Source organism: Hibiscus syriacus, unplaced genomic scaffold, assembly GCF_006381635.1.
Source record: "Hibiscus syriacus cultivar Baekdansim isolate YM2019G1 unplaced genomic scaffold, ASM638163v2 tig00116962_pilon, whole genome shotgun sequence".
Lineage (NCBI taxonomy): Eukaryota > Viridiplantae > Streptophyta > Magnoliopsida > Malvales > Malvaceae > Hibiscus > Hibiscus syriacus.
The window spans coordinates 4,148,166-4,171,383 of NW_024063488.1; the positions used below are offsets into that span (position 1 = coordinate 4,148,166).

General features: G+C 34.0%; 4 protein-coding genes across 5 annotated transcripts; 1 reads left to right on the plus strand and 3 right to left on the minus strand.

The window, feature by feature from the left end:
- Window positions 1-746: 746 nt before the first annotated feature.
- LOC120190762 (protein disulfide isomerase-like 1-6) lies at window positions 747-5,615 on the minus strand. Its single transcript, XM_039193808.1, has 12 exons — window positions 4,981-5,615; window positions 4,746-4,875; window positions 3,804-3,966; window positions 3,452-3,570; window positions 2,848-2,928; window positions 2,679-2,768; window positions 2,507-2,578; window positions 2,354-2,422; window positions 1,878-1,958; window positions 1,450-1,584; window positions 1,093-1,146; window positions 747-998 (listed from the first exon to the last, which is right to left on the minus strand). Exons 1-12 carry the CDS (start codon window positions 5,487-5,489, stop codon window positions 903-905), a joined length of 1,599 nt encoding a protein of 532 aa, XP_039049739.1. The 5' UTR covers window positions 5,490-5,615; the 3' UTR covers window positions 747-902.
- Window positions 2,973-15,334, minus strand: LOC120190761 (homeobox-leucine zipper protein GLABRA 2-like). 2 transcript variants are annotated; one of them, XM_039193806.1, is made up of 11 exons: window positions 15,162-15,332; window positions 14,794-15,077; window positions 14,094-14,211; window positions 13,786-13,980; window positions 13,315-13,692; window positions 13,126-13,227; window positions 12,156-12,365; window positions 11,838-12,012; window positions 11,468-11,739; window positions 11,312-11,398; window positions 10,558-11,237 (listed from the first exon to the last, which is right to left on the minus strand). In XM_039193806.1, the coding sequence occupies exons 1-11, from the start codon at window positions 15,231-15,233 to the stop codon at window positions 10,854-10,856; spliced, it is 2,277 nt and encodes a 758-aa protein (XP_039049737.1). In that variant the 5' UTR covers window positions 15,234-15,332; the 3' UTR covers window positions 10,558-10,853. The 2 variants fall into 2 exon arrangements, with proteins under 2 accessions (XP_039049738.1, XP_039049737.1); XM_039193807.1 differs by lacking the exons at window positions 10,558-11,237; window positions 11,312-11,398 and adding an exon at window positions 2,973-2,985 and having other exon boundaries at window positions 11,420-11,739; window positions 15,162-15,334.
- On the minus strand, window positions 7,509-8,511 carry LOC120190765 (photosystem I reaction center subunit VI, chloroplastic-like). The gene is made up of 3 exons (XM_039193810.1): window positions 8,323-8,511; window positions 8,098-8,224; window positions 7,509-7,802 (listed from the first exon to the last, which is right to left on the minus strand). The coding sequence occupies exons 1-3, from the start codon at window positions 8,448-8,450 to the stop codon at window positions 7,623-7,625; spliced, it is 435 nt and encodes a 144-aa protein (XP_039049741.1). The 5' UTR covers window positions 8,451-8,511; the 3' UTR covers window positions 7,509-7,622.
- Window positions 9,237-9,931, plus strand: LOC120190764 (30S ribosomal protein S17, chloroplastic-like). The gene has a single exon (XM_039193809.1). It carries the CDS (start codon window positions 9,286-9,288, stop codon window positions 9,742-9,744), a length of 459 nt encoding a protein of 152 aa, XP_039049740.1. The 5' UTR covers window positions 9,237-9,285; the 3' UTR covers window positions 9,745-9,931.
- Window positions 15,335-23,218: the final 7,884 nt, after the last annotated feature.

A 23,218-nucleotide genomic window follows, 5' to 3' on the forward strand; every position in this document is an offset into this window, starting at 1 on the left:
CTTTCAGCATCGACTTAAAATGATAATGTTTCTAACATTTAGATACTTAAATACGAAAAATGGTATGATTTAAGCACCTACTTTATATTAAGCCTTATATTTTCTAATGATGTTCGAGTAGGCTACTTGGAGTGTAGGATACTGAATGAATTATGTATTGTGTTTTGGGATATCATCATATTGAAGAAAAAAGAAACTTTTAAGCTTGTCTGGTGTCTCATAATCTCAAAACCCTCATTAAATTATCATTAACTCTAACCCTAAACCTTAAACCTTGATGTTCATAATCTAAAATGGGATTCCAGCTTGGTTCCGAGAAATTTTAACCTAGTGACATTCTCTTGAATGCGAATGTTAATTCCAGGTTGGGTTTTGCACTTGTGCAATTTCCACATTCTGCAAGAAAGGAACGAGTAGGAGGAATTTGATGCATGATTTTCCACAACTATATCCATCTAACAGTTGATAAGCAAGGAGAATTTTTGTTAACAGTTATAGGCCAGATTTTAAGGAGAAATCCCTGTTTCTTGAGTCTTTCCAACAAATGGAATCATGATGACCATTCGAAGGAGAGAAAAGGGATAGCATTAATTATATTGGCTATTGAAGACTCTGCAGAACTGTTTTGACATATATGTTCTCTTCATCTAAATGAAGAGGTCCATGGGTAAGACTATCGAATGACAAATTTCTCTAAATTATGAAAAGAAACGACAGATGGTTTGTTGTTGTTGTTCTTTGTTGACTTGTTGCCTTAACAATAAGTTCCATACGCATCAATTAGTCAAATTAATACAATCCAACTTTCCAACACCCTCACTTAGTGCTCCTTTTTCCCTTTAATTTTGGGAGGCCTTGAGGGCTGCCATAAAAGTATTTAGGTTTTCTTCGCTATATATTCCCTATAATTCATCCTTGGCCGCTTGATCTTTGGGTCTCACTTGTTTGTTAATGAAGGCTGCTAGTTCTTTTGAACCAGATTTTGTTGAAAGTTTGATCTGCAAATCCAAAAAAAAAAAAGGATCATTATGTCAGATGGTGCTTAATAAATATGAGATGAATAAAAATGGACTGAATTGTTACAACAATTACCGGATTGTCTTTGTCACCGGCCTTGTACAAAAAGAGTGACGGGTAGTCATCGACCTGGAACGATAAACAATGTCGAGTATGAACCGAACTTGCAGTCATCAATGTGTAATCCATGCTGAATGTAACGGAAAAGATAGAAGGATTCCATATGTGAATAATGCGCTTTCTTGGTTTTCTACTGACACTCAAACTAAGAATCATGAAGGTTTAGGAGTTCCAGTCCCACCGCAGGAAATGAATGTCGAACATGGTAACTGACCCTCATCTGACAATCAAGCTATCTTTTGGAGGAAATCAAAAGGGTATTCAATATTAAGGTGTATCCTACACCTGACCGATTGCTTAAAAAAAGCATACCTGAAGTTTGGGATGTTCATTAGCAGAAGCATCAATCTTCGCAAAAACCAGATTGTCCAAACCTTTAAAATGCTTAGCCAATTTCTCAACCTGCTTGCTTGTGGTCTCACAATTGATGCACCACGGTGTATATACCTGTTTGGCAACAATGAAATAAGACCTTTTAAAGGGTATATTACGCAGAAAATTTCTTGACTCTTGATTTAAATTAATATATAGCAGGTGATATAGTTCAAATGCTGCAAATTACTACCATCAATCTAATCGTGTATCTAAATTTATAAGAGCAAGGGACAGTGATGCCACGTGTGCAGTGAATCTAGTCATTCTGTACTTTCATTTTTCAGATGCAGCTCTAATGGATTAATTAGTTTGCACATCTCATTGGCATATACTAAAAATGCATGGAAGGTCCAAAAGATTGATACCTCTAAAAGAACATTCTTGGAACTGTTCAACACCAAGTCATCAAATGTCTTTCCCACGACAGCTAGTACACTCGCATTATTCTGCAAAATTCATAATACAAAAGTTCATTAGAAGTAGGATAAATTAGAATAAATATTAAATTCAAATTTCAGGAGCTCGATGGAAGATATCTTTCAGATGTGCAGCGAAAGGAACTTCTTTCATCGACATGATGCAGATGATGACACTTGCATTTCAATTTTTTCTTCAACTTTCACAAGAAATGTTGGGATTACAGAACCACAACATTCAATGCATGGAAATTTTTTTGACAGCATTCAAATTTTTGAAAAAGAAACTCAGAAGCAAATATGCAGATTCAGAAAGAAATGTAGTTTCAAATAGAAGACAGCAATGACAAAGCAGCAGAGCCTAAATCATATCCACCAAACATTATGCAAGAGAAATAAGAGAGAACATAAATTTTGACCCTCACATTATCTGGTATTGGCTGTGATTTGAAGTATGTTGAGATAGAACCATCCAAAAGCCCCGAGCAAAACTCCTGTAAAGTCCAATTCAGAACACCATATTAGTTTTCAGAATAGATAGTTCCTTAAACCTGAAATCTATAGAGCTGAATTGTTACTTCAATGTTTCTTTGGGTTGGATCGGACTGCAACAAGTACTTCGAGGTGCCTTTGTTATCAAATGCAGTCACCTATCAGGCAAACAGAAATAAATTGCATCAACTTTAGGTGCCTAAGAAATAGATTCATTAGTAGTTAAAGCATTATCATTCAAAAGAAAGAAAAGCTCACCAAAGTGTTCTTTGATTCCTCAAGCCCAAACAAGGTCAAGAAGGGCTTTGCAAGGTTTTCATCCAGGATGTCGATATAAATAAACATTAACTGCACCATAAGAGAAAAAAAGAAAGAATGAAGCTATTTGCACCAAAATATCGAACTGTCAAATAATCAATCTAAATACCTTTGTTATGAACTTTCTTGCAACTTCTTGAAGAGGCTCAAGAAGAGTCTTGAAATCATCTGCTTTTGCAAAGACATAAACCTGATAGATAAAAACGGTAAATTCACGATACTACTTTAGTTTCCAAGATGGTGAAAACTTTATGCAACTGTATGGAAGCCAAAATATACACAACCACATATGAAAAAAAAAAGGTACATATCAGAAAGTTGACCCACACTGACTTCTGTATTATTGTTTCATTTTAATTAGATTCTCAGCACATTAGTGTTGGTAGAATATTTACTAGTTAACTAAAATTCAATGACAGACATTGTTCCAGTTACACCCAAATAACCTCATCAGGGTAAATGATGTAGTAACACTAACCAAATTGTAAACAAAAATTTACATATACACCAGAGATTTTCGATCACTATGCAAAACCTAAGAAATTACATACAACTCCCATATGCAACCAATATCTTCACTGCTATAATACCAGTGCTTTCAGTAAGTTGGTATTGGAAAAAGAAATATGAAATAGTTATATACAGAAAGGAAAAGAAAATGGAAACCATGATCATAGTAAACAATCAAAGGTAATGACGAAAAGCATGGAAACCTGAAGCTTGACAGGACTGGAGTAAACTCTGACGGAATTTAGTTCAGTCAATTTAGTAACCAACGGAAACTTGTTGTAGTCCAGAAACTGCAAAATGTTATCCATCTCAAAGGTACCTCCTGTAAAACCAGACAGATGAGTTATTAGTCTCGTCAATGATTCTGGTTGACCGTTATAAATGTAGTCAAGCAAAAAATAAAATAAAAAAGAAGGCAAGAACAGAGAAAGTCATTAGACGATAAGTTTATTTAGCAGTCTCATGTGATCTTACTTCTGACAGTCACTGATTATGACCTCAGCAAATAACTAAAAAATCATTCACAAAAAGCAGTTTTCCAGATTATGAACTCACCATAAGCAGTGTATCTTTCCGGTTCACTTTTAACAATCCCAAGGAAATTAGTAGCTTTTATATCAGGGTAGAGAACTTTTGCAACCTCAATGTTGTTTGTTTCAGCAAACTGGATTTCATTGTCAGACATTGCTGCCTTTACAAATGCCTCATAATCAGATCCCTGAAGAAAAAAAAAACATGATAATAAAATTCTGCAAGTGCATCAGAAAATTCGAGACACTAGAAGACAATGTTAAATATTAGCCATGCACCTTATAAGATGGTGGTGGTGGAGTAGAAGGTATATCAAAACAAAGGATAAACAATATGAATTTTAAAGATTCAGAAGTCTAGAATTGCAGTCCCACTTGACATCAAAGCGATTTAGCAAAAAGAGGGTGTTTGTAAATGTAGTCATCATCTGAAAACATAATTGAAACCAGGTTTTCTGGGAAGCAAGTGTTTTGGAATAATTCATCTAAATGACTGCTTGCAAGCTCTTATTTTCCACATCAAAAAAGACTTTGATACCACATAACAGAATGGACTAAAGAAGATGATAGTAAAGAAGAGCCTAGAGAGTTGCCACTCAAACATGATGAACCTGAATGATGACTTACTTGCTATAAAATTTGTGCCTACATGCTATCAACATATTCTAAACTGTGATTTATGAATTTGCAGACTAATTTGAGAAGACTCAACCTATAATATCAATAGTTTAGATAGTAAGCTCAATATTACCGAAGACCGCGATACAGAATAGTCTAGAAACATGAAGATTTAAATAACAACTTTCTCAAAAAGACCAATTACAAACATAGGATTAAAGAACACAGTTGCATCATTAAGGTGTAGAACTTGGGCAATAATTGAAATTTATAACCCAAAATCAAGATTTACCATAAAACTTATAACCATGTTTAGACATGATATGTAAAACGATTCAAGTAAACATACCCCAAATTTCTCAAAATGGCCAATCACAAACATATGGTACTTCTTAAGAAAATATTCTGCCTCGTTCACTGTGCTTATTCTAATGACAGGCACACCGGTCTTCTTCCTAGCCCATATCACTATTTCTTCCCTGAAATCAGAAATCAACCGGACATTACATTAAGCACAATTTTCTATCATGTGAGTTCTCTCTAAATTAATTTACAACTCAACATAGAAGAAAAGAGCAACTTACGCTGAAAATCCACCAGTATAAGTTTGAGGAGTGCCATTAACAAATAAAAGCAGCGTAGGAAATCCTTTAATATCAAGCAAAGAAGCCACCTTGGGGTATCTTTCAGCATCAAGCTTGGCCATCACAATTGGACTTCCCAATTCCTTCAAAGAAGTAGCAGCTTCAGCGAACTGGGGCATAAGTTCAGCACTCCTCACACACCAAGGAGCATACCCCAAAAGCAAAACAAACTCGTTCTCATCAATGACCCTCTTGGAAATATCACTGTTGAGTTCAAGAACTATCCTTTGTGCTTTACTTAACACCTCAGCTTCTGAAAATCTACTGATAGACTCTTGGTCATGGTGTAGGTGATCTTCTTGTTCATCCAGGGCTAAAAGCTGTTCAAGTTCATCGGAATCCGCTTCAGAGCTGGTGGGATCAGAGGCATTGACGTTTATGGAAGAAGAGAGTAGTAGGACAAAGGTGAGAAGAAGGAATTTGGAAGTGGGTCTTTGGCAGTAAAGCATGGTGAACTTGTTAGAAGGTTTTGTTTTTCTTCAAGGATTTTGCAATGGAGGTGAAGAAATGTGAAAGTTTTGGATCAGATCTGCGGCGGAAGCGATGTTTTTGGGGTTTTTTTTTCGTGGGGTAGTTTTGTTAATGAGAAACAAGCTTTTAAAGATAGGCTGATAGCGCGTATTAAGGGGAACTGAAGCTAAATTTGAGGAGTGGTTTGCCAGTGTCAACCTTTTTGTCAGTCAAAAATGAACTGAGATTGTTTGGTTCTTTTATTAAATGAATTAAATTAGTCCATATTTGAGTAATTTGGATGAATGCAATGCATTTTACATCTTGGTGATGGTCAACACTGTTTTTAAACTTAGGTTAAACTACTCGAAGGCAACTCAACTATTGAATCTATTCTATTTTAACCATTAAATTAGAAAAAGTATCAATTAAATCACTAAATTTTCAATTCGATTTCAATCAAAATCGCTTACTATTAAGTGTTAATGGAATTGCTATTATGTCAATCCAAGTAAATTTGCATAATTACACATTTAATCTCATTATTTATCGAGCCTTACTCGGATAAAATGAACTTATCCACCCATCCTTGAACAAGTTTAATCTAATCATAAAAAGGAAAATATATGCGATCAGTAAATACTTAATTCGTTCAATTTTAATAATGGATCAACAAAGGATGCCTAATTTTTTATTCCGGTTTCAACTTGCAACCAACCAACCAACATTTACCCCATAGGATGAAGGGTTTTACAATCATCAACATATAATCTCTACCATTCAATGTCCATAAAATCATGAAAATACAAATGAGAGCTGCAATCTGAAGTTGGCAATCAACTAGCATTAGCACCATTAAACCACAGGAGTTAACAGTGGTTTCTTCTGAAAGTGTGCCTCCAAATTCCCAATCACAAGATCAGCCATAGCTTCCCGGGTTTCCACCGTACCGCTTCCCACATGAGGTAAGAGCACCACATTATCGAGCCCAAAAAGTTCTTCTGGTACGTAGGGTTCGTTTTCAAAATCGTCACCCCTAATTGGTGTTCAACTAATGCAGAAACCAGCTCGGTTTCATCGACATGGGGGCCTCTTTGGACCCATCCTTTGGACCCAATGCATTAATGACATCCCTGTTGACAATGTGGTGGGTCTCTTTAGTCAGTGGACAAGCAACAACCAAGATATCACAATGGGCAGCCAGCTCGACAACATGACCCGAAATCCAAATACACAACCATGCAAATGGAGCAGTTTAAAGGACGAAAGCCAGACTACTTCAGTGACTACAAGTCCAAGCTTTGATACATCTGCAATGAGTGCAAAGACCCTCTCAGACTTACTTGGAGTTTAGATCAGAACGACTCTGATGAAAGGGCAGAAACAGATGAGATAACCAAAGATGTCGATGGAAACTTGCAAAAACTAAACATAGGGACGAACAAGGTCTCCTATGTTGAGAGCTTGGGTGGAGTACGAAGCCCTACAGCGCGTCAATGAAAATCGGAAGCAGATAGAGATATAGAGAGCTAGAGTGTTATAGATACATGAATATAAAGTGTGAGAAAGCCTGACTTACAACCATAGGTGTTTCGACCTAGATGGGATTAAAGTAGGCTGCTTGTTTCTTTCTGTATATCTATAACTTCCTTTTGTAAATAGCGAAGTAAACTAAAACTATGGACATTAAAGTCATTCCATATATTAATACCTGTAGAAACCAGGAAAAGGGTTTCTTGTTTCATATCCACAGAAGGAATTCATGTTTCTTAATAGTAATTTATTCTATTTGTTTGTGAAATTGTAAATTTCGGCAACATTTCCCTGATTTTTAAACAGTTTATCACTCAGTTAATAGATCTGCTTTCTGATATATTTCCAGAAAATTAGGCATTTGTTAAATGCAACGGCAATGGACAGATTATTAGTTCTTCAGCAGCAGTTGTGATTTGTACTCAGAAAGGGAAGGGATCAATGTCAAAGACCAGATATTTCAAAACGGAAAGCAATGCACCAGTAAAGCGTGAAACAAATGTCATTGGATCGATAACGAAGGTAGCATTTTAGGATTACATGTTTGAAAACTAAAACAAGGTACATACAATGAAAAGCTTAAAAAAAGTTGCGGTAAATTAGATCTTGCCACGGGGCCCGGGCTTTGGTGGAAGTTGTGGACCTTTCTTGATCGGTAGAAGGTCATCGGAAGCAGTGGCACTGAGGAAAAGACCAAGGGTGCCGCCTCCCAAGATGAGGAACTTGAGCAACAATCCTCTCTTGGTAAATGGAGCTGCAAATGTCTCAAAGAACTTGCTCTGCAATTCCAAACATTCATGCACACTTGTATTAGTTAATGCAAACAAATAATTACCTCGGGGCATTAGATTTTATTCAACATCATAATTCAGTTCCAAACCTAACTGTCCTAACCATTGCATTCAATATTTTTAGCTTAAGAAACCATGTTTCACTCAAAAAAAGAAGGAAATTAACATATCAATAAACAAATAGCAAGAAAGAAACCAAATTTTACAGAATGGTCTGTGTAAAAGTACTCTGCAAATCTTTCTCGAATATCAAATCGATGAAACTGAGGAACAAGGGTGAAACCTGGAGTGGGTTGTATGGTGAAGGTGCATCAGACCCGTACAAGTCCCATTGCCCAGTTGTGTTGCCAATATCCTCCAAATCAAAGTACACACTCTTATCACCATACTTTGCTACCACAGAACCGGCCCTATCACATAAGAAAAATAAAGACATTTTTTTATCCATATAAATATGTTGAAATTAAATAGTATTGATCTGCAGGTAAGAAATTAAGCTTGGTGGCACCTGTAGTTTTTGGGTTTGAAACTCTGGCGAGCTGGCTTGACCAAGAGCTTGGTTCCATTGAGAGAACTGCCTCCAAGGCCCTTGACGGTCGTTGGTTGAACAGCAGCTAAGGTTGCAAGAGAAGCCATTGCCTTGGTTTTTGCTTCTTCCTAACTGCTTTCTTTCATACAGATTGAGTTAGTTGGCAGTGGGCTGTTCGGGTTTTTGATCTTTGCAGTTGATTTCAGCTGGACACGTGGCATATTGGGCTTTTCAGAATGAGATATGAAGTTACATTTAGATCGTGGCACGTGGACCAAACTTAGATAAGCCTATCCGTTTTATGATCCTAAAAAAACTACTGGGCCATGTTCATCGCCTCAAAAATCCAATAACAAATTAGATTGATAAGCACTGTCATACTCATTCTATTTTAGAAGATTTTTATTTCCATAATATTCAATTGAATATTTTTATATTTATATTATAAGATTATTAATTTTGTTTTGTTTTTTAGTTATTAACTATTAGCATTAATTATATTAAAACTTATAATCATTCTTAATATCTCTAGCGAATTTTCATCACTCACTAGCACTTAGTAGTATCCATTGATGAACATTCACAATTTTAGCTAATAAAATTATTTGGATAATCAATATGGTGATTTGACCAAAAAAAATTTAAAAAAAAACTTTTTACAAGCATAATAATCGAACCAAATATAAAAAATTCAATCATTATGTAGTACATTTACCTTTTCAAAATTAGTAATGATTCAAAAAATAAAATAAAAATAATATTTTTTATGATTAAATCAACCTAGAACTGGACCAGGCTTAGGATTGGTCGTAATAAGCAGGCCCATGAAACATTCAACTCCTAAACCCAACCCATATGTCTAATCCATAACGCACAAGAATAAAACAACTCGCAAGTCCTTATCCACTGCTGCTTCTCCATCTCCGAAGACTACACCCCAAAATGTGGATAACTTCTTCTCTCCATTCTCTCAAGCTTTCATCCCCATTTCTACATGGCTCAACTTCCCTCTCTCATCTCTCAAAACCCGATTCTTCTGTCACTCAGCATCCCCTCAAATCCCCTGCTTTTCTCCCTCCAATCAGGGCAATGAAATCATTGCAAGGTAGGGTCGTTTGTGCTACAAACGACAAGACAGTGTCAGTGGAAGTGGTGCGTTTAGCCCCTCATCCAAAATACAAGAGGCGTGTTAGGAAGAAGAAGAAGTTCCAGGCTCATGACCCAGATAACCAATTCAAAGTTGGTGACTATGTGCAGCTTGAAAAGAGCAGGCCCATTAGCAAGACCAAGACTTTCATTGCGGTGCCTGTACCAAGCAGGAATGGGAAGCAGGAGAAGGAGGAAAAAGGGGAGCTTGGGATTCCATTGGAATCTCAACAGCCTCAAGAGCAGCAGGCTTAGTGTTAAACCCTTCGGCGTGTGCTCCTTTTGTGTTGAGTAAACTTGTAATCTTTTGCAAGTGTTTTCACTGTTTCAAAAACTACTTCTTTTCTTAATGTAATAATTGTTGTTTTTCAAGGATGTGGGTTGCTTTTTGAGTTTGCCATGACCTCTTTTCTCTGCTCTAATCTTGATTGATTTATTTGAATTGGGTTTCTTTTCTAATTAGTGAATAAGTTGATGTTTTGGTGACAAAACCTGGATTGAGAGGCTATTGAAGAAAGGATCAAATTGTAAAGAACATAATTTACGGTAGTACTAGTACTATAATGTGTGTGGCTTTAAGATGAATCATTTTATAATTGATTTACTTGGATTACAAAGATCATCAAACTAAGCTGCAATGGTGTTGTTCTGTTCTTGTTTTGGTCCGAGAACTTAAGCAGCAATGCAAAGATACTTCATGTTTGACAATTTATTAATAGGAGGGGGGGATATTCGACAGTTACCATTTGGCTGAAACCAACCCGACCCGACTTATCTAACAATACTATCTCATATCGATGATGAAAACTGAAAATGCCTAACTTTCTGAGTGATCATACAAAAAATGTAGTCCTGATAAACCTTACTGTAAGCATCTCCATGATGGTTCAAAGGTCACAGTTGTTGTTTGTTGGCATTGAGTCCCAAGTAATGCGTATTGCTTTGTAACTGCAGCGTCTCTTGCAATCTGTGAGATGTTATTTGGTTGGACAATTTTAGCAGTGTAAAACCCCAAATCCCTTGAAAAACAAGTGGATAATTCAACACATTTCAGGGCTCAGAAGTTAGTAAAGCAATCATGAAAACCACAATATTGCATAAATGAACAGTAATTATATACATCAGGAATATTTCACTCTCTTAGATCTAAAATAATTTTGAAATCCAACTCTGTCAATCCACTTGCCCCTCCATAAATATGCCTGAAGTCCAAACCATCTGTGCATAACCAAAGAAGGAATAGAAACAAACCCACATAACAAAAATAGGTTATCTGCTTAAACCTCTAAGTTGTGGGGGTGAAAAGGAAAAAATAACTATGAATTTTACAGTTAATGTCTACCTAATCAAGACAGGTAGTTTGATCAACCATCTTCACATTGCAAGCTTGTCTTAATATTACGCAATGTGCAAGATATTATTGTGTTGACAGATTCCACTGATTCCATGGTTAATTTAGCAGTTTGGGAGCTGTTTGTTAGGATTTGGAAAGCTATTGTAAGCAAGGATCCTCCTTCCGTATCATTGCTCTTCTTGTGCCTAGAAGTGATCACTAATGGCCTTGACTCGAGCCCGTCTGGAAGAATCGAGAACCCTGAAGGTAGTATGGCCATGTTGCTGGAGTCGCATCCTGTGATCACTGACTGTATACCAGTTATGTCCACAGGAGCAAAGACCACCATGGATTCAAAAGCATTTGTGCAGCTATCTTGGAGCACCCACATGCTGTTCTCTTTTGACTTCATTGTCTGAACACAAAGTACGATGCAACTTAAAATGCTATATATGATTCAGAGGGGAAAACAATGCCTAAAGAACGTACTTGAATTGTTACTGCATTGCCACGATCTTTCCCTTTGGCCAAGTTTGCGATGGACTGCACTGGACCTCCGGTTGACATGATATCCCACTAAAGTTTGCAGAGGAAAACGAGTATTCAAAACAATACATTTTTTATGATTCTAATTGATGTAAGTACCTCATTGCGACGAGATTCATCTCTCAAGAAATCAAATAAAATAGTCGGAGAGACAGGCAACCAAACGGAAGAAACAGCACAGACGATGACCCCAAGAGGTTCTCCAGGATCATTTAAGTTTTTCCTGGAAGAAACTCTAATGTCTTCCCCTGTTTTCCTGGTGACTTTATTCCAGGTATGATAGCTCGAAGCACCAATTGCATGACAGAAGCTCCATGTCATTCTCTGGGCCAATTTCAAAATGCTCTTCCTCCCAGCCAGTGTCGCAACACCTAAAATTTTAATAACAAACATTAGTCAGAAATTTTCTTTGCTGACCAAAAAAATAACATACATGTCGTTTAACAAAATGGACAGCTTTTAAGCTCACCAGTTGAGTCCTTGGTAGGAACATTGGTTGCCATGAAGAAAACGAGCCTTTCACACTGATGTTGCAATGTTGCCATCCAATGCCTTGCACCAAAGGCCAAGCCACCGCTAAAAATGGTACGGTACAATGTATGAACAGTACTTTTCTGGCACTCAAGGTGTTCCACCCAAATCACCTGAAATTTAGTCAAAAATGATATTCTTAAGCTTGTTATCAATATCAAATTATATCAATTCATATGGTTTTAACAAGACATAAGGTTATGAACTGTCAGGCAAAACCGTCAATTTCCCTTAAAAGATATATATATGCACACACCTTGCAATGGCCATTGGATTTATCTTGGATGATGCAACCTGATGGACGCTTTCTGCATTTTACTAAGGATGCATCGATATTTTCTTCAACTTTGTCAATAGAAACATCGACCACTGCCCATTCTTCAGCACTCAGTTGCTTGCAATACCGCACAAAGTAAACTTCTCTGGTGGGTACCAAGGGTGTTAGCATTTGCAGCTCAGCAAACATCTGCTTAATTCAGAGTACCAAACCATTAATACAATGTCTAAAACTTAATTAAGAAAATTATGATTTTTGTTTACAATGAAGATTCCAGTATAATTTGAATTTCAAATTTATTAATTATATAATCTTTAAGCATAATAATTCGATTAATAAATTGAATTAAATTCAGAATTTATAATTAAGCAAATGACTAAATTATAAATAATTTTTTGGACTATATAATTACCGAGACAAATAGCTAATTACGAGAAGGGTCGGTGTAAAATGGCTTTGACCTTCCGCTGAGTTTCTTAGGTTAGAGACATGAAAGAGAAAAGAAAAAAGGCTTAGACTTTTCACGTGGACCACGAGACTAAAAAAGAAGGAAAACGTATATGTCAAGATAGCTTTACTTTGAAGAATAATCTCTTCTCTATAGTTTTGTTTATTTAATATAGTAAATAAATATTATTATATAATAAACTGATAAGTATTAGGCATTAATATTTTGATTGAACATTTACCAAAAAATATTTTTATTAAACAACAATATTAAAAATATACACAGAAATTTATCAATAGACATTATATTTTCAGCTCCTGGTTATATGCATTAAACAAAAAGATTATTGCCCAATTTTATGAAGGTTAACATTTCAATGTTAAATAACAGCTAGTCCACTCCACGTTACCTTGAAAAGCAGTTCGTAAGATTGCCCAAAAAATTATAAAATAATACATAAAAGAGACAATAACACATGAACTGCGGTCAAAGGGAACTTACCAACTGCACAGCACCATTTTTATTTGGAGCTTCGCCATGGCAAATCACATCAACAGTAGCCGCCTTAGAGATTATGCATGGGAACATTTCCTTCCATTGATTCTATTGACACGGATAGAAATAAAACAAAAATTCAAAGATACTGTCAACTATGGAAATGGCTTCTACACATGAATATTTATTTCTTACGGCATCCATGAAGCTTTGAACCAGCCTTGGGAGATCAACAAAAACAACCCCGGTCTCTCTAGAGGCCTCAATTGATCTTTTTGGCCTCTCATTGCTTAAATTGTCAACGGAGAACACTTTGACATACTCATCGTAGTTAAGAATCTCCCGGTCCGTCTCGACGCTTCGAACCCACAGCGGTTCACCTGCGGTAGCCATCTTCTGCAACTCTTCCATGGCTTGGTTTACAATCTCCATGATTCTTGACTTCTCGAGCCCGAAAATCCCAGTGTAAAAATCCAATGAGCTCCTGTTTTCTTGGTCATTTTCAGCTGAACATGAACCGGTCGTTGATGCACCTAAAGGGTATTTTCCTATTACTCTTCTTAGCTTTTCTACCTGCAATTGTTTTGAAGTTGACTATATATGAACATTAATAAAGATTTTTCAAGGGACAAAAAAAGAGAATTTTTTATTGATAGGTCTCTTGACCTCGGCTTTGAGCTTAGCATTCTCGATACGTAGTTGTTGTTCTTCAGCTGTAATGGAGCCGTCTTTGGCAGTGGTAGCCAAGCCACAGTTGATGCAACAAGCTTTGTTTATAGTCTCCCTCATGGATTTGTTTTCCTCCCTGAGCTTCTCCATCTCTTGCTTCAACAATGAATTTTCATGGCGCTCTTGTATAGCCTGCAAATTGGCTACTCCGTTACCACCAGCAAAGATGATTCACAAAATGCAAATACTCTGATTTAAACCAAAATTAAGAAATGAGAACTTGAAAAGAGAATAACTGGGATTACTTTAATTTGTGTTCGACGATTTTGAAACCAGAACTTGACTTGCCTTGGAGCAAGGCCTAATTGTTTACTCAATTGCTGCCTTTGTTTCTCATCTGGATGGGGTGATTCCTTAAACAGCCTGAAAAGGTTTATTATACGTATTTCATCTTCATACAAAGCAACAACATTTTCTTTAATTTGTTACAGACAGAAAAACAAAAAATCCCATCATCAACTTTGATCATACAAGGATAGCAATTAATGTCAAGCAATTACAGAACAAGAGAAACAGTTTTCAGCCATGATAAAAGAAAAAGAAAAACAAGAAAACAAAGAATATGGCTTTTGGTGCATGTCTTTCAATTAAAAACAAAGCTAGAAAAGGTAACTAAAGTCGCCATAAAATTTTGGGTCATCTTTAACTTTATAATCTTGTTTTCTTCTGTAAGCATATCAATAACTTTTTTAGTGTTAAAAATATTTCCCAATTAACTGCTCCATGCATGGTAGTGTATGTACTTATATGAGAGTTTGGCATATAAACAAATTTTACTGCAATTAAAACAGTTTGACGAATTTTGAATTGAAATTACCCAAAGTAACTTAATATTGATTGCAAGCTGTATTTCAAATTTATTAAATATCATTGCATTCAAGTTGTGAGACGTAAATTGCATTAAAAAAAAAAAAGCGAAATAAAGAAATGAAATGGGATATTTACGCTTCCATTTCTCTGATTTGGTCCGCCGTGTGACGGTGATACTTCTTTCTCTTCTTCTTTTGGGTTTTATCGGCATCGTCGTCGTCTTCATCGTTGTGATCTAACAAGTCATCTTCGGATCTTGATCTTGCAGGACCCGAGTTCTCACTACTGATTTCCACTGTGTCATCCTTTTTATTACCCGATTCTCCTTCTCCACCGCCGCCACTTCCTTCATCTCCTTCCTCCACCTCCATACTGGCAGCTGCCGCCGCCGTCGCACCAGTATCCCGGAATATCCCGGCCTTTATAAAACACAGACACAAAGCAGAAACATCATTATATGAGATATATGCATGACAGAAAAAAATGGAGTTAAAATTACTCACAAGGCTAAGAGAGAGAGCGGGGGAAGCAAAGAAATCTTTGGTGGGTGGGTTAGTCATGTCGACGACGCCCATGGCAATATGAGATTTTGGTTTAGCTGATGAAATGGTTGATTTAAGGTGCAGAGAGAAGGGAGAGATAGAGGAATTAAATGTGGGGTCTCATGAATTTTAAGGATATAAAACAAAATTGAACTCACGCATCACTTTTATATATATAATTTGTTTTGAAGGATAAAATAATTATTGAGTGTTTCTGCCATAGTTGAGTTTAGAAGGAGAAGAAGAGGATAAAAAGGCTGGTAGGAGTTGACTGTTAGAAATGCAAATGTGAAAGACCCAACCAACTCTATACTGTTGAATGCTTGAATTGAGCTCTCCAACGGTATTTTCAGTTTATATAATGCCATTGGCTCCAGCTGGCTGGCTTAAACAATTGGCTACAATTATTTTTTTTCAATGCACTATATATTAAACCTGGGGAAAATGGACAATTTAACTTCAGATTTTATCAAATCATTAAACGTAATTAGAAATCTAAAGGCAGTCTAATTAATTTTTGGTTAATCTCAGTAAAAATTGTACATTTAAAACAAGACTGAATATAACATTTTTTGTATTATAAAATAATTTTTACTTTGTTTCTTGTATATTATTTTCGTTATTTCTATATTATCATTTTATTTTATCCGTTTTCTTGATAATATTTTTTAAAGGAAACGTATGATCTAATTAGAGACTATTATACATCATGAAAAAAAGTTAAAAGCAATAAATTTATAAAACAAAAAAAATTCAGAAACATAACAACTCTTAGTTTTTAGGAATTTGTTGGATATTTAATTTTATAATTTTATTGTTTTTAGTTTTTTAAAATAAAGCATAAATTATATTTTGGATAAAAATACAAGTTTAGAACATAAATACAAGTTTATAATTTTTGAATTTCCTAAATTATTTAAAAAGCAAAATTTTCATAAATAGATTAATACACATGAAAAAGTAACATGAATTTTTTATATATAAATTTGAGCGTAAAAAAAATATCAGGAAGTATATTTTTTTTTCTATAAAATAAATCATAATAATAAATTATACAAGATATACAATAAATTAAGTCAGAATATAAAATGTAACATAGAAAAAATAATTAAACCCTAATAATAATAATAATAAACCATTGATACACTATTGTTAATAATACTTTATCACGTTTTTATTGATGAAATAAAAAATCTAATGGACCAATTGAGTTAATATTTTAAATTTAATAAACGTAATTATAAAGGATTCCTTGACAATATGTATATAAAAAATCAGCTAAGCTAAGGTACGCTGAGCTGAGCTGAGTCATGATAGAATAGAACGAAGTAGCTCTGCTCGATCAGTAAAAGTCAAACCCGCAGTACAGTCATTGATTATGAATATTTTTGTTAAGTTTGTGAGCTACGTATGTTGTCTGTTACTCTTTTATAAGTGAATGCATTTAATTTATTTGACTCCAAACTTCTTTAAATTTTCAAAATAACCTTTACTCGTCGAGTACTATTATTTTCAAAATAAGTGAAGTTGTGATGCTTTGGTAGTTGGGAGTGGTAGAAATATAAAGCAATCACGTGGTTCCTTCGTAACGAAACAACAACAACAAAATCCTATTTTTATATGTACAACTCTAGGTTGAGAGCAGCTTTCGTGGAAGACCTCCGACAATTAGAAAATTAAAAGTAAAGATAAAATACAATGCATGTATAAATAAATAAATACATAGTTGAACAGTCTTCTTATGCAGTCTTCATATGCGCGTCATAGATTCTAATGACAGAAACGTATAAAAAAGATAGAAGTCATGAAAATTACTACAAAGACATTAAAAAGAAGACAGAGATGCTACACCCTATGACTGTGACCCACACTACTCGGCTATTCTGATCTTAAGTATCCATAATTTCCTTCATAAGGAAAAGAAACTATATATTGGAATAATATTAATTGATTTAAGTTCTCTTTTGGGTTTCTTTCTCTCTCATTTATCTTTCTCTTTTATCATACATTTCTTTATTTTTTTCATCTTCTAATGGGGAAAGGCAAAAGGAGAAGATCATGATATCTTACAAGAAAGAACCAAGGTGTATTTCCTCTTTTCTTAAGTTTTAAAGTTATTTCCATTGGGTTAAATTGTATTAAAAGTCCTCGCAATATGTGTTATTGATAAATATAGTCTCTACAATTTATTTTTTTATAATCCTTTTATTTATTTACTTTCAAATGTGAGTTCTGTCAAATAATATGACGTGGCCTATATTTTCAAAACACGTGTAACACGACATATATATTTTTGTATATTAAATAAATATTATATATTTTTATTCTTTTTTACTTTTGATTTATGAGAAATATTGTCGAGTATACAAAATTTTTAATGCGTGCATGTTAGATCATCATATGTTATAATGAATTAAATCATGTTAAATTATTTGATAAAGACAATGAAAAATTTTGATATTGGAATAAAAATTTACATTTTAAAAGTGGAAGGATTAAATTCATAAAATATATAGTACGAGGACCTTTTAAAAAATTTGAATTTCTTCTTTGGAAGATTTCTTATGATGCAAGTTTTGTAGAGACAATAAAATGAAATTCCAACGGGGAAGAAAAGTTGGGAAAGGGTGCAACAATTTCAATATATTTATATGGTAGGAAAGATATATTAGAATGATGAGGCTAATGAAAAGGCTACAAAAGAAAGGAGCAAAGTTTGAAATATTAGAGAATAAAAAAGTAAAATAATTTTTGTTAAAATATTAAATGCTTTAAGCCAAAAAAATGGTATTTATAAAAATTTAACAAAGTGAAATTGCCCTATAAAAGTATAAACAAATTATCTTTCTTTTATTTTTATTAATTTAGGGTAATTCTCAACCATTTGACATTGAACGCTTGTAACCCTGATATTGCTGGTGCTCAAACTCGGGATCTAAAAGAATAATATAAATTCATTTACCACCGAGAAAACTGGATTAAATATGAGATAAACGGCAAAAAGCCTTAATTTAATCAGCTGGAACATAGGTATATTGTGTAAGCATTTAATTCCTTCCTTCTTCTTCCCTGTGTGTTCTTTGGGTCTTTAAGATCATCAATTACGCACAAAAATGAACGAACACCTTCCACATAGTCATTTGCATAGGCTAACACCGATTGGATCATATGAAGTTATAGGCTTCCAATTGAAGTTAACTATAAGTCCTAATACGTCACGTTAAGGAACAAGATCACGCAAAACTATAGATCATATACGTTGTCGAAGAACCATTGATAATTAAAAGCATACCATATAGAGAATCAAGCTAAATAAGGAAGCCGTATTGGTATGTCTCAATAAAACCAGCATACCATTTGTAAGATTTATGTCCATACACAAGTTCAAGATAATAATAAAAAATCATTAAATGTTGGATATAGTAATATAGCACCCACGTTATATTTTATAAGAGAATTCATATTTTATATTCAAACATTGTAGATAATAATATTAAGAGAAACGACTAGAGACTTTAGATATGAACAACAAAACAAATATGAATAATAGAAAATATATAATATTAAGATATTTTTTTAAGCATGAATCAAACGATTTCAGTAGTTAAAGAGATAATTGTTGTCCCTAGAGCTCTCGGGTTCGAGCACGTAGTTCATAGGGATGTTTTAGCGTTTATTATCAAATGATTGATAATCTTTTGAATATATATTATCTTATTAACACTCTAGATTAATAAATTTTTTTTTTTTAAGAAAATAGTTTTGAATAATCATGCTATTTAGAGTTTTATTTTTTTTAAGTTGAAATTCAAACAATTGCTTTTTTTTTCTTCATTGTAAAATATGTATTAATGTGTATGTATATGTATATATTAATTTAATATCTTATTGTTCATCGAACCGTGGTTCACCAGTTTAATCTTTCTCAAGCTTGCAGGTTTTCTTTTACATATAGATCTAAATAAACGCCCGTTAACTAATTTAAGTTTTGAGATAAGTAATCAATTTATTTTGATTATGTTATTATAAATTTATATTTAATCTATGAATAATTAATTTGATATATTATTATTTAATCTATTGATGATATGTCAATAATATCTGAAATTAACTTATATTTAATATTATTATTAAAATATGACAAATATTATGTTTAAATATCAAATAGTATATTAATTTATAAAATAAAATAAAATAAATTTATTTTTAATATTTTAAACAATAAACCATGATAATGTATAAAATCAATACATTAAACATAAAATCCTACTTTTCTATGTATTGAAAAGAAAGAATCAACTACTAACGGAGTTGATTCAAGTAGCAAGCAGTTTGATATCATTTAAGTAAGTCTTGAGTTTGAGTCTTTATATATGTAGAAAATACCAATTGAGAGATTCATCTACCAAAATTAAGTGTGCGATCCGATTTGGTCTATAGATTAGTCAAGACGAAATATTGAGAAAAAAAAAACCAAAAATAGGAAAAAGAAGAAAAAAGAATCAACCGACAAAAAGAAAAGGGAAAAATGTTTCGAAGTTCCGATAATATCCAATTTCTAGCGACAATCAGTTGTTGAAGAGTAGGTGAAAATGGTGGGTTAGTAAGTAAATGTCATACTATTTTAACAAGTACATTAGACAAGATGAATCATGATAATTTTTTAAAGAGTTAATTGCATCATATGTCCCTAAACTATAATCCTCAATTTGAATTGATCCTTAAATTTTTGAATATTCCAATTTCACCCTCATACTATGACTCTCATTTTAAATTAGTCCTTTAACTTTTGGACATTCTAATTTCATCCCAAATTATGACTCTCATTCTAAATTGATCCCTAAACTTTTGAATATTCTAATTTCATCCCGAAATTCATCCAAATATATAATTAGTTTCAACCATAATTTTATTTTTTAAAACATATAATAATTTAACTGGTATATATTTATAGATTGGGATGAAATTGGAATATTCAAAAAATTTGGGGAGTAATTTAGAATGAAGGCCATAATATGGGGATGAAATTGGAGCATTTAAAAGTTTAGGGACCAATTTAGAATAATAGTCATACTTTGAGGACATGTGATGTAATTAAATCTTTTTTAAAACATAAAGTTAAACAAAACTAAAAAAAATTGAGGTTTGAATTACTGATTGTTAATTAACTAAGGGAAAAGAGAAAGAAAAAAAGAAAAAAAGAAAGAGAAACAATAGGAGAGAAATGTTCATTCAATTAGTGAAATCAGTCACAATCCTAAGTTTGGCTTTTCATGTTGTTGACAGTCATTTTCGTCCCGTATTTTTATATTATTATTATTATAATAATTATATTATTATTACAAATAATACGATAAAAATAAAGGCCCAATCCTGGAGGCCCGTTTTTTATATCTAATCTAGGAAAAACTTTAGAGTTCACCAACCCTAAAACTATTCCGGCCGCCGCCTCCAGGTGCCCCAACCGGTGACTGCCACGCCGCCGCCGCCTCCAGTGACACCTCACTACCGCCATTGTCACCATCAGATCTCACCAGAATACTCCAGAAGCCGCATGAGAGCCGCACACCTCGCCCTATGGTGAGTCACCATAGTAGATCCGGTGACTCACCAAAATGAACGGTTATCTGAGGCCTTCCGAGGCCTATAAAAAGTCGATCTTGCAAAGCAAACAAAAAGGGGGAGAGAAAAACGGGAAGAACGATAAGAGAGCAAACAACACCAACAAGCAACAAACAAACCAAAAGGAGAAGAAAAGAGAGGAGATCTTACCTTCGTCGAAGCCCAAACGTCATCGGAAAAGTTATTTTACCTTCGGTAAAATCTTAGATCTAGGTCGTTTTGAAGTTTTTTAGAAAAAAAAAGAGGGTGGTTTTGGGTTTAGGGTGAGTTAGTCTACAATTTGAGCTATTTTTATTTTTTTCGGCCATGAATTAATGGTGAATGAAGAATCAATGAAAGAAAAAAAGTTCCCTTGTGAGAGATAAGCTTTACCCAAAGAAGATGGGTATAGAAAAGGTTCAAAGGCTGATCAAGAAGAAAAAGAATATGCAGGGTTTTCAATTCCATCCTTTCCACTTTTTGAATAAAAATTTGCATTCAAACATGCTCTCAGCAGAATTAATTACTCCACGATATGTCCAGCCATAGTGGCCTCCAAATGAAAAATGGACCTATAAGGAGGTTCCTTGGATAAACGAGACTGGAACTCCAAATTGTTTAGCTAAGGTTCCTAGTAACCTTGAGGGAAATCTCCAAAAACCTTTAGAGCAAGCAATTCAAAAGTGCAAGGTAGAAGAAGGGGTTAAGGTTCAATACTCAGAAATCATTGTCTCGACAGAGACTAATGTGATCAAATCCTGTGAAGAATATCAGATGTAAGAAAATGGAAAAAGAAATCAAAGTAAAAAGGTTCTCATGGATGTAATTCGAGATTAGCCCATAGGTTTAAAAATAATATGGGAAGATGCCACCATGAAACATCTCAAACACCCATATCAGACTTCCTGATGACAGATGGGGCTTTGGACAGTTTAGAGAACCTGACGAATACTACGCCCATCGCAGCTGCAATATGTGTTCAGAACCAAGACAAAACTATTGTCACCAATGAGAATTGTTTTGAGCCCAACTTCCAATTGATAAATGAGGAGATGAGATCTGAACAAAAAACTGCTAAGAAAGAAGTAAAAACTGGTGCGTCTGAGAAATCATCCAAACGAGCCCAGATAAGAGAAATGATCAAAAGATGGGGGGCAAGTAAGGATAAAGACTCTGGTTCAATTATAAACCCAATATTCTAGGAATGATAGGGCAAGCCTAATAAACAAGTGGAAGTTGTTATCTTCCACAGTTGCATTTCATTTTCAGCATCTTGTTTGAACATGTTTTTTTTCCCTTTCTCCGTCTTTTTGTGATAAATAAATTTGTGTTGCTTTTAATGTTATGAGCATTGAATCAACTTTGAAATCTTGAAATTCTTTGAGTATCATTAGATTAAAAGCTCTTTACGATTAGAGTTATATATCTTTGACAAAAGTATCAAGATTGAATACCAAGAAAAAAAAGACCCTGACCTTACATCAGAAGAAATACATCCCCCAAATATTATCTTTCCACAATTATGAGAGAGCTTTCTCCAATGTAAAGAATTAGACAAAAGGTTTGATATTGATATTTAGAAGCATACAACGTGGGGCATCTTTTGTGACATTGCAAAGCTAGCTAGATTACTTTTCTATTGATGAGGTTCGACGATGAAACTTTGACAAATCTAGTCTAAAGTTAGCTGATGGTGAATTGAAATTTGGTAATGAGATTTTCTGACTTTCACCTAACACTCACTTTTTCGAGACGAGATTTAGAAAGCAACGACACTTATTTTCGCCGGGCGAAAAATCGTCTCGACACATGTAAACTTAAAGTTGGGTCAAAACCTGTAAAAAAATTTAAAATCCTATCATAATAAGATTCACCTATAAATTTTAGTCGTATTTTTAAGATATCATGTAAACTTTGCAATTTGACAGTTCAGATTAATTGGCACAAAAAAAGACTCTAAAGCAACCACCAGTCCACAACGAACTCACCACCATATATTATAGTATAATATTCATTATTAAGACAAGTCTATAAGCAATGACAGATGATTCTTTCATGTGGATGTTTCTTACAACAATCATAAGTACATGGGTTTACTTTTGGTTTGGCCTTAAAAAATAATCTTTTAACACAACCCTTCCCTTCACTGATTTTATGGGTTAGGGTCTACTTACACAATGTAAAACTTTTTTAATCTTATATAGATTTAGAACCGTAATGATTGTTCTCGTACACTTTTAGAACTATATGCTGTTAAGAAGGGTCTGAGTAAATTCCTTGATTCTGTCTGGTATAAAATGAATAGATTAGTATTGGAATCAGATTGCAATTTGGTTGTTGATTGGGTATCGTTAAAATTTGAACCTCCTTCGAATATTCTTCCCATGGTTTTGGAGATTTCTGCTGTTATTAAGGCG